Raw genomic sequence first — 16,871 nt, 5'->3', positions numbered from 1 at the left:
TCCATACGTAGTAATATTATCTCAATGGGTATCAATAATTTTTATCGCTCATTTAGCTTAGTTGCCGCAAACTCCAAAAATACTTCGTGATTCTTTTTTTATTGGCTAGGGGCTATAGGCTATATACACAGGCTATGGATAATAAAGCTTGAAAGTATTTAAAACTTATTCCCTCCGACAGATATTAAAACTTACAAGTTGGCTTCAAAAATGGAAGACTATCTTAAAATTTTTTTAAAGTGAAACTTTTATTAGATAGTCTCAAACTTTTTGGTCTGTGTAGCGCATGTCGCGTGACGCACGATACGTACGATAATTATCGTACAAATACGATAATTTTTAGTTAAATGGCTATATTGTGAAAAAAGTTTCACTTTTACCGTGGTTTCATAAAACCACACAACATTTTTTTTTATCTGTTTTTTTCTTAGATCATTAAGGTTTTTTTTACCTAAGAACTTTCGACTGGGTGAACCGATTTTGATGATTATGTTCCTTATTTGAAAACTGATGCTTTCCTAATGGTCTCATTTAAATGCTAGTTTGAAAAAGTTGTAGTTTATTGTTAAACATAAGCATGAATTAATTGATCAAAGACTAGCTCTCCGTCAGCGGCTACATCAGCAAAGTTACCGTTCTCGTGAGATTACCGGGATAAAACCTATCTTATATCCTCTTCTTATACCTTCCTCAGATCTCAAACTATTTATGTACCAAATTTTAAGTAAATCCATGTAGTAATTTTCGAGTTTTCGGATATACCTACGTACAGACAAACACACAAAAATTCTAAAAGCTATATTTTTGACTTCGGACTATTGTAGATAATGCCCCAATTATTATTTTAAAGTTCTAGGCTAGTAAAAATACATAATATTTGAAATAACGATAAACATCGGAGAACCATCGCCATCGATGGGTGAAAGGTGTTAACTGAGAAGTTTAATTTATAGAAATTAGATTGATGTGGATTGAAAAAAAAAAACATGGTGGTGATTCGGATAGCCCTCTAGGTCCTCTACCTCCCAGCTTCCGTTCATCACTACTTTTTGGGACACCCTGTACAGGTAGGCAGGGGAGCTCAAAACATTATTCACCAGTTACCACGCTCTGTGTCTCTTACTATATTACTTGCCCTGTGGTTACCACTGTCAAGTGTCAACTGTCAACAGTCAGATTGACATTATAATCGACGTCAAACTTCATAGACTGTTTAGTACTAAGAGCAATAAACCTATTTAGTACTACGATTTCAGTCTTCAGACCATAGCTTCAGACGTTTTTAAATTCAGTATTTGCACTCGCATCGCATGAAATAATTATTTTTTACGTAAATCAATAATTGAATGTGCGGTGAGAACTACTATATAATCGTTCAAGTGAAAGTTTTAAAAGACTTATATACGGAAGTGGTATTAGCGAAATGTAAAAAAAAATATTATCTACTTCATTTCCTTTTAAACAATGGGATCGGTTGAACCGTAAACATTGTTGTTTGGAGTGTAATGTTACTGTGAATCATAAGTGTATTCGTGAGTTGTTATAAACGTAAATCAATCAAAATGCGTGGAGCGTTATGGGTGCTTATGTACAAGCACTTGGTAGTTCGGATAAGACGGTTCATACAAACTCCTATTGAACTCGCATCACCTATAGTATTCTTCATAATACTATATCTTTTTAAGGACAAAATAAATCCTGTGCCTAAATCTCATGCTTTTGATGGGTGGAACATTCACAACACAGTAAGTTCAAATGTGTTATATTAATACTAAAGCTACTTACTTACTCCTCTGGCGTTGAAACCCCAAAGTGGGTCTTGGCCTCTGAGACGAGAACTCTCCATCTTCCCCAGTCCTGAGCGGTGAACTGAAATACTAAAGTTACATATTATAATTGAACAGGTTACATTTTTAATTAAAGAATCGGCCAGTTATTGAAAAATCGGCCCTTAATGGAAATTAAGGGCCGATTTTTCAATCCTTGGTTAAAATTTATCCGTCCAATAAAGTATTACACAAACATTTTAAAATGTCAACTGTAAACTGTCATACCTATACGGTCCATTAGAATACATTTTTGAAATGTTTAATTTGTTATTCAATGAATAAGTTTTAACCAAGGATTGAAAAATCAGCCCTAAATGTAACATTAAACTGGCTGGATATCATTTAGACAATTAATTTTAAATATGCTATTTAGTAAAGAGGCTGGGCTCTTAATTGTCTCATTAAGTTATTTGGCTGCCATATACTGGTATACCAAAAAATATTTGGCATACATACAGATAGCAATATCCTTATACTATTAATCTACATCCTTGCAAGTTTTGGCTAGTCTCCAAGTTTTATAGGAAAACATTGTTATGCAGAGGCTGTAACTTTGTGAGAAATAAAACCATGACCTTATTTAGTTATTTATGAACTATAAGTATGACCTACTATGATGTAATAAAACAACTGAAGTTGGTTGATTGAAAACAATAGTTTTAGGAACCATTGTGGATAATAATGGTATTTAATTAATTGAAAATAAATAAAAACTAATAATATAAAAATACATAATATCTCTATGAGCTTCACTAGCAAAAGATTCCAACAGCTTGAAATCCTCTTAGCATTTCTCTTAAATACCGTTTCCTTCTTCCTCTCATATTTGAAACATATTTACAGGAGCCAACATTCTTAGACAAGATAAAGGGACCTGCAACAATATACTATGTACCAGAGACAGATTTAACCACTTTGTTGATGGAAAGGGTCGCAGACAGAATGGGTTTACCCAAACAAAAGTTGCATTCTGGTAAGTTGCGTTTGATGGTTGATTTTATATTGGTTTAGAATAAAAATTACATTGCGTTGGTTTGATGTTATCATATACTTATAATGTGTATAATTATTGTCGTATAATCTGTATCCAACTTCCTACTACTACTTACATTATAAACTTTGTTAGAATCAAAAGAAAAAAGTATGGTTTTTGCTTGTTATTCACATAGAGCCGGATTTGACTGGAATGTAGAGCAGGGATAGATGTTATCTCTTTTACATGATTTGGAGTCATTCAATTATGAACTTATTTGGAATATTACAAAGAAATAAAGATTTAAAATGAGCTCAAAATTAAATAAATACAAATAGAAATTCAGGCCGTTACTTCATTAGCTAATTGTCATTAAATTATTTAATTACTTCTACTTAATCGAAGAATTGTTTTTCTTTTTTTCTGTTTCTCAATTTATTATCTCGCTTCTTTTCCTTCTCCCCGTGGATGCCTGGCAGAAATCACTGCATAGTGATAAGGCCGCCCTTTGTGCTTTTGTTTATTATAAATTGTTATTTTATGTACCTGGTTTATTGCACAATAAACTGTTAAATAAATAATTCATTCTACTTAATTTTAACACAAACACTTTTGTTCACAGTGGATAGAATAAATAAAGGCTACATTCCTTTGTCTAATGAATCGCAAATCGAACAAGTATCTAGCCAGATGAACAATCGTGATGCCCTTGTGGTTTTTCAGGTATGTTACAAAATATTTTATAAGCAATACTAGCTTTCCACCCGCGGCTTCGCCCGCGTTTTCAAAGAAAAACCCGCATAGTTCCCGTTCCCGAGGGATTTCCGGGATAAAACCTATCCTATCTCTCAAGTTGGATCGAATTACACATGGTGTGCGAATTTTATTATAATCGGTTAAGTGGTTTAGGAGTCCATTGAGGACAAACATTGTGACACGAGATTTATATATATTAAGATGTCCTTACTTATGGGGAAAGAAGGCGTTGCTTGAAGAAGCGGGGAAGGGTCTATTAAATATTGTCGAGAATTTTACCAATCGCCGAACTTAAGTACTCCTTTCCCATACAGATAAAAAAAATTTTGTTCATAAATGATATCCAAAATAATGACATTTTGTGTTTATATAACATGGACTAACATTTTTATGTGTATCACGCATTCAAACGCTTTTATATAGAATGATCGCAAATAAGATATTCTGATAAAGGTAATTACTCTAGCTAATTTCACAATTATATTACAACAATTTTAAAGCGACCAAGGCTAAATGACGCCATTTTATTTCAATTTAATTGACCATGTTAAAAGAGTCAATGAATGAATCTTGCAATTATATCCAACCGTGATCCAACCTGGATTGAATCATTGTTTTCAATTTTTTATTACCTCTTCAGTAAAAAAAATTTTTTCATAGTTTCGCTCAGTCATATCATAGCGCCAGAATTTTCAACCGACTTTCAAAAAGTTTTTTTGTATGTGATACTTAAAATAAAGTAGTAAATGTTTATACATCTTTCTTTTTAATTTTATTTCATACATACATAGTTGTAAGGCATTAATAATACTAATACTAACAAAGTAGTTATCATGAAAACATAACTGTTTGTTTTGCTTAGTCACATTTCATATGAAGTTTAAACAGGGATTCCTTATCTTGTATTGGAGTAGGATATTTAAAAATAACCTTTTTGTTTGCCATTTTATGCTGGTATACATAATACAACATAAGAGAAAAAAATACGATTTAAAACGCGGTTATAGTAGATGTGATGTTCCGTCCTAAGTTAGAACCATAATAAATCCATTTTGTTTAAATATGGGCTGATTTTTCAATCCTTAGTTAATACTTATTCGTCGAATAACGTACTAAACTACCATTTCAAAAATGTATTCTTTGGCCGTATTTGACAGTTTACAGGCATTCTATCGTGTAATACCTACTTTATTGGTCGCCGGTCGGATAAGTTTTAACTATGGATTGAAAAATGAAAAATCGGCCCTAAGAGTAAAAATTAATCCATATTAGGTATTGAATGAAACAGTCATCATGGCAAAATATAATAAAAAGAGCGAGATAAATCAAACCCTCATTATAACAATAAATATTCACAAAACCTAAACACAACCTGCTATGAAATTACACAATGATAAACAAAATTAAAATTAGGTATGGCTATACCTGTAAATAAACATGTATATAAAAATATTATTTTTCAAAAGGACTTTAAAAAAATACATAATTCAAGAATAATTTTGTCCCCAGAACATTACAGGAACATGGCCAGAGAAACTGAATTATACAATCCGAATGAAGAACGATTTCAAGACCAACTCATACGCAGCGGAAAGTGGTAGCCTGGGAACGCATGAGAATTTCGGTAAGTTAATAGATTCATGGCAACCATTTGTTGACCATCTTAATGTTATCGCTTACAAAATATTATTTCTGCTTGGGCGGCTTATCAACATGCGTTAGGAACTCTGCAACACAGTATTACCAGTACTAACGTTTTGATCATTTTGTTGTTAAACAAAAGTTGACTGTGAATACGGGCCTTTAAATAAATACCTACTCGCGAAATACTTCAATTTGCTTGTTTATTAGTTGTCTATAAACAAAGTTTCTATGGCAATGGATTTTTTCATTTTCAATTTTGCTAAGTTTTCACCTGTAGAAGGCGTCGAATACTTCGAGGAAAACCATGTCTTTAAACATTACTCCTTTGCGTTTCCCTGCACGTATCGTGGTGCAATATACATTCAACAACAACATGCATTGCAATATTTTACAAGTACAAGACGCAACCCATGAACCCACTATGTATCATCAATGATAATATTTACATTACTTCTGACACTCAGGTAGCATAACTCAAATATCGCTACCATCGTGTCTTATCATGAGACTCATTCTAAGAACTCGCTGTGAACAAAAAAAACACGTTCATAAGAATTGATAACGTCATAACAGCTACCTAATGGATAATATGAGACTCATTCTAAGAACTTGGATAATGTATGAAACATAGGTTGAGATTAATATAATTAAAATTTAATTAATTTTTTATTTATTTAATCGTGGCTTCTTTACTTGTTTTGACGTGATAACGTCTTTAAAATCGTCTTAGTCGGGTGACATGTTCAGAAACTTGTGTCACACCAAAACCTCACGAGCGCGATCGCAGGTATAACGAGAGAGAGACGGACCGATCTCCCGTCTCATCTCGAGCGCTGCCACTGCATTATGTTATATCACGTAAACATCTCGATCGTAAATCTACTTTACAAACAACCATTTTTTTTGTAACTATATTGAATTTGTACAATTTAATCTCAATTAATAATTCCTAAAAATACTCTGTCTGTCTGTCTCTTACATACTTGACCAAAATGTCAATATTTTAAATCTTTTTTTATAATTAATCTTACTGAGACGCGTATATCGCGAAAAAAATCCCTTAAAACGAGAAGTATACGCGAACGAAGCCTCAAAGTATTATTTCCACTTTTTCATACAAGTTTTAATCATAAGAAAGTATAGCATAGAACACAGTTATTAATTTTTTCCGCAATTTTTTTTTTCAGGAACAATTTACGAACCGTTTCTTCGCTTGCAATGGACCATAGATACAACTTACTTGCAACTTTTAACTGGAAACGATATAACGCAGGTATGTATAATGTATGAGCTATACGAGTAGAGAGATCGAGTATACCAGATACGTAAACAAATACCAAATTCACATACATACATATTTATGGTTATTTTGTGCTAATATTATAAAGATAGTGTATAAAGCATGTTGCTTAGAAGAAGCGAAGCAGCAAAATGTTGCAAAAGCGGGAAAAAAAATCCACAATCTTAAACGTGAACTGCGCGGCTCAGCAAGTAACAAATAAAGTTAGGCTTGTGATATCTGTCACTTTAGTAATAGTGGATTATTTCAACTATGCCTACTAACTTTGTTATATAAATGTTGTACTATACTATGTATTAACTTTGTTATATAAATGTTCTTAAATTCGAAAAAATGTTAGAATGATACTTATTACTGTGGAGGAAGGAAGGTGGAATTCCTCCATCGAAAAAGGGAGGATCCTCGACCAGTCTACTCGACTGGCCGGCCGTGAAGGCCCCGATGAATGATGTCGGAAAGTTGTATGTATAGCTCTGTAGCGAAAACATTACGCTTGCGCGATTCAGAGCGAGGTGTCGCTACAGGACTCCCCTCCGAGACCGGAGGTCGTAGTACGAATTGCCTTGCCAGTGCCAGGTATGTTCCAGTGAGTCGGAACAGGAAGCCGCTAGTTCACGGTGAGTCGGAACTGAATGCGGTGATGCTGCGTGTAATGCTCCAGTGAGTCGGAGTGGAGTCCTGTAGCGACACCTCGCTCTGAATCGCGCAAGCGAAATGTTTCGCTACAGAGCTATATATACAACTTTCCGACATCATCCATAGGGGCCTTCACGGCCGGCCAGTCGAGTAGACTGGTCGAGGATCCTCCCTTTTTCAATGGAGGAATTCCACCTTTCTTCCTCCACAGTGGTGACCCCTGACAGTTCACAACTCCTTCTGTCCATCCATGATGTCCATGCTCACCTATCCCTTCCCCGCCTACGATCACCGCCCGCCAGCCAGCGCACTCGACTTCAAATGGAGTTCTGTCCACTACCATGTGCGATCGCGCATGCTTGGTCAGCTCCACAGCCATCCTCACTGCACACTCCGACTCACTGGAGCATTACACGCAGCATCACCACACTCAGTTCCGACTCACCGTGAACTAGCGGCTTCCTGTTCCGACTCACTGGAACATACCTGGCACTGGCAAGGCAATTCGTACTACGACCTCCGGTCTCGGAGGGGAGTCCTGTAGCGACACCTCGCTCTGAATCGCGCAAGCGAAATGTTTCGCTACAGAGCTATCTATATATACAACTTTCCGACATCATCCATCGGGGCCTTCACGGCCGGCCAGTCGAGTAGACTGGTCGAGGATCCTCCCTTTTTCGATGGAGGAATTCCACCTTCCTTCCTCCACAATTACTTATTTTTTTACAGCGCGTTTCCCTCCAAGAGTTTCCATACGCGGAAGCAACTCAGAACCACACGATAGAGCTGATCGGCCAACTGCTGGGCTTTCTCTGCTGGATTTCGCTTTTACTAGTCTTCGTGTTCCTCATGTCCAGGCTGCTGGAAGAAAGGACTACGGGGATACAGGTTCGATTTCTTTTCAATAGAATTTTATGTGCAGACTGAGGAGTGTGTAAAAATATAAAATTTTTTTTTTTTTTTATATCACGCAGAAGTTAAACTTTGGCAAGATTCAAAGATTTAACCTAGATATACAGATACAACCAGTAGGGAAACTTCATACAACACGTTCGAAATGGCTCACGCACACAAGCAAGCGTGTTTACGAGAATCGTAAGGGTATTATGACATTTGACAGATATTAGAATACCCGACACGCTTGCTTGTGTGCGTGAGCCATTTCGAACGCGTTGTCTGAAGTTTTCCTACTGGTTGTATCTGTCTATTGTGATATGAATTTCACTAACGTGAACAATATTTGTGTACCAGGAGCTCATAAAGATGGTGGGAGTGTCATCAAACCTGCTCAGCGTATCGCACTTCCTGAACGTACTACCCGTGGGCATAGTGTACAGTATCGTTGGTGCAGCGCTACTAACTTCGTCTCCAAACGCGCTGATACCGAATTCGAATCCCGTACTCATAGCTATAATGATGTTCCTGTATTTTGTCACCGTTGTCGCTATGGCGTTCGCATGCAGTTTCTTGGTGAAGAATCGTGAGTATAAAATATTTGTTTGGCGCTAATACATATACGAATTATGATTACATTTATCAAAATCTGTAACATATAATGTTACCGAATACCGAAAACTACTTTTTTCCGATTTGTTTTAAAGTTTAAATGTTGTTATATTGTGCATTGTACCAATTTTCATTAAAAACTTATCTTATTAATCTTAAGCCGGCAATAATATTAAATTCCAACCATTTGTAACACTTTTTTTTTATTCCACAGCCCAATACATAGTATCACTATCAACGTTCGCGTACGTGTTTCTATGGATACCTGTACGGCTATTAGAGGGCCGTACACTCGCGCGTACAATCGCTCCCTTTGCCGCGCTCTTGCCTCACGCCCCGATGCATTGCTTCTGGAGCGAAATGGTGGCTTTGGAACAGTATGGTAAGGAATATATAAAAAAATACATATGTATACGGGCACCTATACACATGCATACATGCGCACGCGCACTCATACGCACGTTTAAAAAATATGGCGAGAACTGGTGACGTATTAGAGATACACACACACACAAAACACTCATATATCTAAAAGTACACTAGAAAACACTCATGCACGCACTCATACGTACACATGCACGCATGCATACTCGCAATCATAACATTATTTTCCTTCAATCTGAAACATTTCTTTCATATCTATTAAAAAAAAGGATTAAAATCGTTATATTCCAATGTAATAAAACACTTTCACTAAACTTAAAAACTAACAAAAGGACTAATATTCAACAATTTCAACAATAAAAATTCAACAATAAATGTTTCCTTAATTACGTAGACCTCCTCCATATTATGTTTGTTTGTTGTGTATCTCCTCCATATTATGTTGCCATAGCTCTAAATAAAAATAATAATATTCTTCCAGGTCTCGGTATTACATTTGCCAACATGGCCACCACTCATAGCCAGAACTGTATATCCGTACTCGCCTGCCTCATCTTCCTGATTCTGCAATCTGCCATCTTCTTCACATTGGCTCTTTATTTGTCCCTCGTGAACCCTGGGCCGTATGGACAATCGTTACCTTGGAATTTCTTCTGCCAAGTAAGTTAAATTATATCATTTCTATTGGCCAATATGATCCTTCAGCCTATGAACTGTATAATTTGTTGTGAATGTTCTGTAAAATTTTAAAAATATTTTGTAGCAGTATTGAACCATCAATGCATTAATATTCTCACATATATAAGTAAATTCAAAACAGTCAAGAAAAGAAATAACAGTTTTGTCATTGATCTGGACTCTGTTTCTTCTTCTTTAAATTTAAAATGTACTACTTCACTTTCGTAATAAGATTAATAAGATAAAATTATTAATAATTAATGTATATAAAAATAAGATATTATTATAATAATAATATAATAGAATATTCAGTGAATAAGCACGTTACTCAGTTTTAAGATGTCATGCATTTATCTTTGTCTTTATTAAACTTCAAACTTAAAATTAAGGTTTAAAACACACTGTTATAATAATAAGCAGCGTTTCCTAAAACAGAAACAGTATTGGAGCAAGCGGCAAGTAGTACCAGACGCTGACGTGGAAGAGTTAGAAGAGATGAGCGACGAAAGAGATCAACTCTTCTTCGAGCAGCCGCCAAAGGACATGGAGGTTGGGATTAAGATCGTCAATGTGTCGAAGGTTAGTACTAAAGTTACATTTAGGACACTAAATGAAATCTTGCATGAAACAAAATCTGTATACTACCTCCGTAGCAACGTTGATTCATAGGGTAACGTAGTAGGTAAGGAGTATTCGACCCTCATGTAAAAAATAAAAAATATCCTACAAATATTATAAATGCGAAAGTTTGTTTGGATGTGTGTGTGTGTGTTTGTTACTCTTTCACACAAAGACTACTGAACCGATTACAATGAAATTTAGCACACATATAGAGGGTAACTTGGCTTAACACATAAGATAGGTTTTATCCCGGAAATCCCACGGGAACGAGAACTATACGGGTTTTTCTTTAAAAAGGCGGGCGAAGCTGCGGGCGGATAGCTAGTAATATCTAAATCTTTCCGTATTTATACGAGACTTTCATAAGCTCATAAACAAATATTGATCTGTGAAAAAAAAAAACAAAAAATTTAACATTAAACCTTAAAAATATACACGAAATTTAATTTTCCTATTTTATAAAAAATATACGTCATGTAATGCAAATAACAGGAATATTATTTATTCAAATTCTTTACACAAAGCTTTGATTTCCAGGTATTCCCCAAAACCAGGGCGTTGAACAATGTGTCCCTGGACGTGTACAAAGGTGAAATCACCGTGCTGCTCGGTCACAATGGTGCGGGCAAGACTACCCTTATGTCTATTATTACAGGTATTTATAGTTTTTTTTTTTTATTTATTTATACGTATGTACTATGAAGGGTAGGTTTTATACCTTTTTTAGAATAGTATTTTGAAAATAAAAAGATGATAGCAACAAAAAAGGGATAGTATTCTAACAAGAATGATGAATTAAACTCCAAAATGTTATGTTTAGAAACTTCTACAACTTCTTCTATATGTTTTAACAAATTTCATTATCTTCACCAAGATTGCTAGGTGCGATTGAATGACGAAAAGTGTATAATATGGGGATATTCAAACAAATTTTTTAGCTATTGCATAGCTTCTATCGCAGGCCTTGAGCGCGGGGACCGAATCTAGAAATTCCATAACGAAAAACCTCACGCTCCCCACTCCGACGGGCTCGGAGGCGTGGCTTAAAGGCATGCTATGCAATAGCTTTACCGCGGCAGTCCCCGAGTGCCACACGTTTTTTTTTTATAAATTTACAGGAATGCTAAGCCCCACCGAAGGCAAAGTGTACGTAGAGGGGCTGGACACGTGCACGCAGCGGGATGAAATGCGGCAACACCTGGGCCTGTGCCCGCAACACAATTTGTTCTTCCCGGATCTCACCGTGCTCGAGCACGTCATGTTCTTTACTATGGTAGATAAAACTTGGTATTTAATTGGGGAAAAATGTTGGAATGTTTTTTTTTTATGATTTATGAATTTTGGTTTAATTTTGGTAATACAACGCAAACTTGAAAGCTTTCATCATCATTGCTTAGCCTTCTTATCATTAATCTAATCTTTTCATTAGAGGTTGCAAAAATATGTGAGGCCATACGTAAAAAGATGGTATGAAAGAAATATTTTATATATTATAAAGCTGAAGAGTTTGTTTGTTTGTTCGAACGCGCTAATCATGAGCACTACTGGTCCGATTTGAAAAATTCTTTCGCTGTTAGATAGCTTGTTTATCGAGGAAAGCTATAGGCTATATATCATCAGGCTACGACCAACAGGAGTAGAGCTACGGGGGTGAAACCGCGCGGAGCAGCTAGTATTTTATAAAATTTTCCGTTTTAATAACTCAGGCCCCGGAATCACAGACAAAAATCTATTGTGTCGTGGCCCGATTGGGCCGCTCGGGGCTCATTGGGTTAATAATTATTTTTTCATCCACAGCTAAAAGGCAGCGGCTACATGGAGGCCAGGTCGTCGTCCCTCAAGCTCCTGGACCATTTGGGCCTAGGGGGTAAGACCCACGAGCAAAGTGGGTCGCTCTCTGGGGGTATGAAGCGACGCCTGCAGCTGGCCTGCGCGCTCGCTGGGGACGCGCGCCTGCTGGTGCTGGACGAGCCCACCGCTGGGCTGGATGTGGAGTCCAGGAGGCAGCTGTGGGATCTGCTGGCTGTGAGTTACGGGATATTTTGATGGTTAAATTGATATGTTATTTTGATAGTGATATGAGAAAAAAAAATACGTGTGGCACTCGGGGACTGCCGCGGTAAAGCTATTCAAGCATGCATGCTATGCCTTCAAGCCACACCTCCGCCTGTCGGAGTGGGGAGCGTGAGGTTTTTCGTTACGCAATTTCTGGATTCGGTCCCCGCGCTCAAGGCCCGCGATAGAAGCTATGCAATAGCTTAAAAATATTTTGAAAAGTAGTTAAGGGAGCAAAATGAAAATTTATTAAAAAGCGAAATTTATAATTTACACTTTGATAGCAACACTTTGATTCAACTTTGTTTGTCAACAAATGTGTACCGTGACCTTTACTCATACGTGACCTTTCCACTCAATTTGAGTCTTGTTAGAAAGCTTATTTCTTAGTGCTGATTTACACAGGGTCAGTAGACAAGTCAGTCGCGGCGCCGAATTTGACTTGTCTACTGACCCTGTGGCCTGTGTAAATCAGCACTGACTTCAAGCCTCTGTACTGACTTCAAATCTGTTTACACAGGGTTTTTTTCGGATCAGCACTGATTTGCTTCGAATTTGTAGTCAGTTACTGACCCTGTGTAAATCAGCACTTAGGTATTTTTACAAAACTCACTTTGAACTAACTATGTTTGTTCCCAGTCACTCCGCGGCTCGCGCACAGTACTGCTGAGCACGCACTTCATGGAGGAAGCGGACGCGTTGGGCGACCGCGTGGCCGCGCTGCACGCGGGCCGCCTGCGGTGCCACGCCACCACCATGCGGCTCAAACGGGCACTCGGTAGGTGTGACACTTGCGCGAGTAGCGGCGCACAGTACTGCTGAGCACGCACTTCATGGAGGAAGCGGACGCGTTGGGCGACCGCGTGGCCGCGCTGCACGCGGGCCGCCTGCGGTGCCACGCCACCACCATGCGGCTCAAACGGGCACTCGGTAGGTGTGGGACTTGCGCGAGTAGCGGCGCACAGTACTGCTGAGCACGCACTTCATGGAGGAAGCGGACGCGTTGGGCGACCGCGTGGCCGCGCTGCACGCGGGCCGCCTGCGGTGCCACGCCACCACCATGCGGCTCAAACGGGCACTCGGTAGGTGTGACACTTGCGCGAGTAGCTGGCGCCAGTGACTTGTGATAGTGACTTGCGCGAGTGACTTGGGCTAGTGATTTGTGCAAGTGACTTGTGCAAGTGACTTGCGCAAGTGATTTGCTCGAGTGACTCGTGCAAGTGAATTGTGCAAGTGACTTGCGCAAGTAATTTGCTCGAGTGACTCGTGCAAGTGAATTGTGCAAGTGACTTGCGCAAGTGGCGGGTATAAGCGGCTTGTGCGTGCGACTTGTGCAAGCGACTTGCGCATGTGGCTTGTGCAAGTCACAAAAAGGAAAAGGAGACAAGATTTGTTTTTTTTTGCGATTGAACTACAAGATCAATTTAAAAAAAAATTATCATAAAGCTACATTTTTACAGAATTCTCAATGTATCTAATGTCCACCCGGTCGAAGCTGTCACAAACGACAAGCTCCTATACATAAAATGATTTTTTGTTTAAACAAGCGGCTTGTGCAAGCGACTTGCGCATGCGGCTTGCGCATTCGGCTTGCGCATGTGACTTGTGCATGTGGTTTGTGCAAACGACTAGCTCCTATAAATTAAATGATTTTTTGTTTTAACAAGAAACTTTGCCCAATTTGTTTTTTTTTTTTTCTACAGGTTCAGGCTACCGCCTGTCATTCACGACAGTGGGTCTTCCAAACGAACCAGCCATTACAGCGGCTATACAATCGAAGGTCCCAGACGCGTCTGTAAAAGAGTCTTCTCTTAACTCTATCTCTTACAATCTCCCCGCGAATAGCAGCAATAAGTTCCCAGAAATGTTTACTATGTTGGAAATGAATAAGCCAGAACTGGGCATAGATTCTATTGGTGTTGGAAAGTCTACGCTAGAGGAGGTTTTCTTGAAGTGAGTTTTGTTAATTCATTAAATTGTAGGCTTTAATTTGTTTTATGCGCTCATATGTTTTGATAACTTTATTGTTGGTTCAATAAGCGTTATCCATACTAATATTACCTCATAAATGCGAATGTAACTCTGTCTGTCTGTCTGTTACTCAATCACGCCTTAACTACTGAACCAATTTGCATGAAATTTGGTATAAAGATATTTTGATACCCGAGAAAGGACATATAGGCTACTTTCTACCCCGGGAATTAGAATAGGTTTTATCCCGGAAATCCCACGGGACCGGGAAGTATGCGGGTTTTTCTTTGACTGCGCGGGTGAAGCTGCGGGTGGAAAGCTAGTTCCAAATATCTTAAAAAGGTTATTTCCCGTATAGACATCGTATTTCCAGCATCAAATATACGTCTTATAAATTAGTATTGCCATTGATGTATTAATCACTTTTTTTCTATATTCAGATTTGTAATTTTTTTGATTAATAATGCAAAGTATATAAAAAGAAACATTGTGCTATTTATCGAATATTTTTTATATTTTTTAGGCTATGCAGCGATGTTACGACAACTTTCTCAGATGATACCGTTGATGGACAATCTGAAGGTAAGTTCTTGGAATTATTTTGATCTTCTTTTTAACATAACTATTTTTATTCTCTTAAAAAAGTTTAAATTTAATGTAAGAAAGAAAATTTTAAGTTAAGATACGTTTTAAATTATTATTATTTTCAGAGCCAACATATAAAAAATTAACTGGATTGCCACTATACTGGAGACAATTTCGCGTGCTTTTTGTGAGACAAATGAAGTATATTTGGTCAAAGAAATGGTCATTCTTGATATTGGTAAGAATTTTATACTTTTTAAATTATATTTTGGTTTCATTTTTATATGTATGTTAAATAAATAAATGACAAAAACAGCTTTTATACGAAAAAAATTTGTATAAGTACTTTTCTGTTCTCCTGAGCAGTTTTAAATTTTGTTGTTTCAAATGATGTATGGTTTTATCCCTGTGATTTTTCAACATAATCGTTTAAACCTTACAATTTCACTCAATCTTATTTATTTTCATTTACAGGTAATTCTTTAACGTTATCAAAATTTAACTCAATCTCATATCAATCATCTCTTATCTCTCTTTCATATATCACGTACTCCATTGCTCAATGTTCATTTTACGTACCAAACCGTTTCCAGCAACTATTCCTCCCGATCCTCATGATATGCCTGTTCACGGGCACCTCCAACGAGGAGGAGTCACCCCCCGGGGACAGTCCCCAGGCCACCATGAACATGGAGCTGTTCCTGGGGGTGTGGCAGCCGAGGGTGCTGTACAGGGTCAACCAGAGCAGCTTGAGGGGGATCAGCGATGCCTACCCGAAGGTGGACTTTGTTATGGCAGATGATGTTGCTGATAGTGAGTATTTTTGTATAAAAATGAAGTAAATTACATAAACAAGGTTGTTTTTTAAGGTTTAAAGACATTTATTCCCATTAAGACATTAAGTCACTTACATGAGAAACTTAAATTTTAAACATAGGTATTTATAAAAAATATCATTCGTTAGTTAAAAATTTAGAGTAAGTTACATACTATAAACATAAGTTTAGGTTAGGTACTCATTCATTGCATTCAAAGTTTGAGCGTGTGGTCTTCCAGGATGTGTTTCGCTAATTGTTTTTTGAATACAATGAATGAGTTTACACTTTTTAATTTGCTTGGCAATCCATTATAGAAACGTGCTCCCTCGTATGTTGCCGTTCGCCTTCCATAATTCGTTCGGATCTTCGGGAGGGCAAGATAGCTAGCTCGTCTATTAGGATAGTGGCGATTTGATGTTGAGAATATTATATTTGTATTTATGTTTTTATGTAGCGCTTTGTGGATGAACATACACGTATTATAAAAGTATAATTGTTTTAAATTCATTATTTTAGTATCGTCGTAGATTTTATTTGTAGAAGTTAAAAAAGGATATTTAAAAATGGTTTTAATAATTTTATTTTGTAAAATTTGTAGTGGCGCTAATTTATTTTTGTAAGCGCTACCCCATACTTCTATTAAATACATTAGGTGAGGTTTGACTAACGTGTTGTAGATGGTGTGGCGTAATTTATGAGGAATGCAAGAAGTGATATTACGCAGAGATCTAAGAAGTGCTGATAATTTATTTTTTAGGTGGTCGATGTGATAATTCCATTTTAGAGAGCTGTCGATTCGCAAACCTAGGTATTTCTCGTGGGTTTTATGTTCTAATACAACACCGTTAATTTTAAGTGGAGCGTGTGGTGGAATAATTTTGTTCTGAGCTTTGAATTTAATATAACACGTTTTAGATATATTTATTGTTAGTAGATTGTATTGAAACCATTTATTTAATTTATTTAAATCGTTTTGTGCTTGCTTTATCATGTCATGTATAGAGGGACCAAAATAAAACAGACAGGTGTCATCCGCATAAAGTGTTAGATGACCATTTAGTTTTAAATCTTGTAAATTATTAATATAAATTAAAAAAAGCAATGGGCCTAAAATC

The 16,871-nt window shown here is 37.1% G+C and overlaps 1 protein-coding gene across 1 annotated transcript in view; it reads left to right on the top strand.

Moving 5' to 3' along the window:
• Positions 1 to 1,276: 1,276 nt before the first annotated feature.
• Positions 1,277 to 16,871, top strand: part of LOC123699272 (ATP-binding cassette sub-family A member 2-like) — a 30,880-nt gene continuing 15,285 nt past the window's right edge. Inside the window, exons 1-19 of the mRNA XM_045646194.1 lie at positions 1,277 to 1,745; positions 2,673 to 2,802; positions 3,425 to 3,529; positions 4,972 to 4,985; positions 5,068 to 5,182; positions 6,390 to 6,475; positions 7,868 to 8,026; positions 8,390 to 8,618; positions 8,859 to 9,026; positions 9,510 to 9,688; positions 10,142 to 10,285; positions 10,865 to 10,982; positions 11,446 to 11,600; positions 12,125 to 12,352; positions 13,022 to 13,160; positions 14,086 to 14,335; positions 14,877 to 14,935; positions 15,064 to 15,176; positions 15,532 to 15,751. Coding sequence (XP_045502150.1) covers positions 1,563 to 1,745; positions 2,673 to 2,802; positions 3,425 to 3,529; positions 4,972 to 4,985; positions 5,068 to 5,182; positions 6,390 to 6,475; positions 7,868 to 8,026; positions 8,390 to 8,618; positions 8,859 to 9,026; positions 9,510 to 9,688; positions 10,142 to 10,285; positions 10,865 to 10,982; positions 11,446 to 11,600; positions 12,125 to 12,352; positions 13,022 to 13,160; positions 14,086 to 14,335; positions 14,877 to 14,935; positions 15,064 to 15,176; positions 15,532 to 15,751 — 2,794 coding nt within the window. The 5' untranslated portion in view covers positions 1,277 to 1,562. The remainder of the gene's footprint in view (positions 1,746 to 2,672; positions 2,803 to 3,424; positions 3,530 to 4,971; positions 4,986 to 5,067; positions 5,183 to 6,389; positions 6,476 to 7,867; positions 8,027 to 8,389; positions 8,619 to 8,858; positions 9,027 to 9,509; positions 9,689 to 10,141; positions 10,286 to 10,864; positions 10,983 to 11,445; positions 11,601 to 12,124; positions 12,353 to 13,021; positions 13,161 to 14,085; positions 14,336 to 14,876; positions 14,936 to 15,063; positions 15,177 to 15,531; positions 15,752 to 16,871) is intronic.

Source organism: Colias croceus, chromosome 17 (genome assembly GCF_905220415.1).
Source record: "Colias croceus chromosome 17, ilColCroc2.1".
NCBI classification, from domain to species: domain Eukaryota; kingdom Metazoa; phylum Arthropoda; class Insecta; order Lepidoptera; family Pieridae; genus Colias; species Colias croceus.
This window is presented reverse-complemented; position numbering and strand designations above follow the sequence as displayed.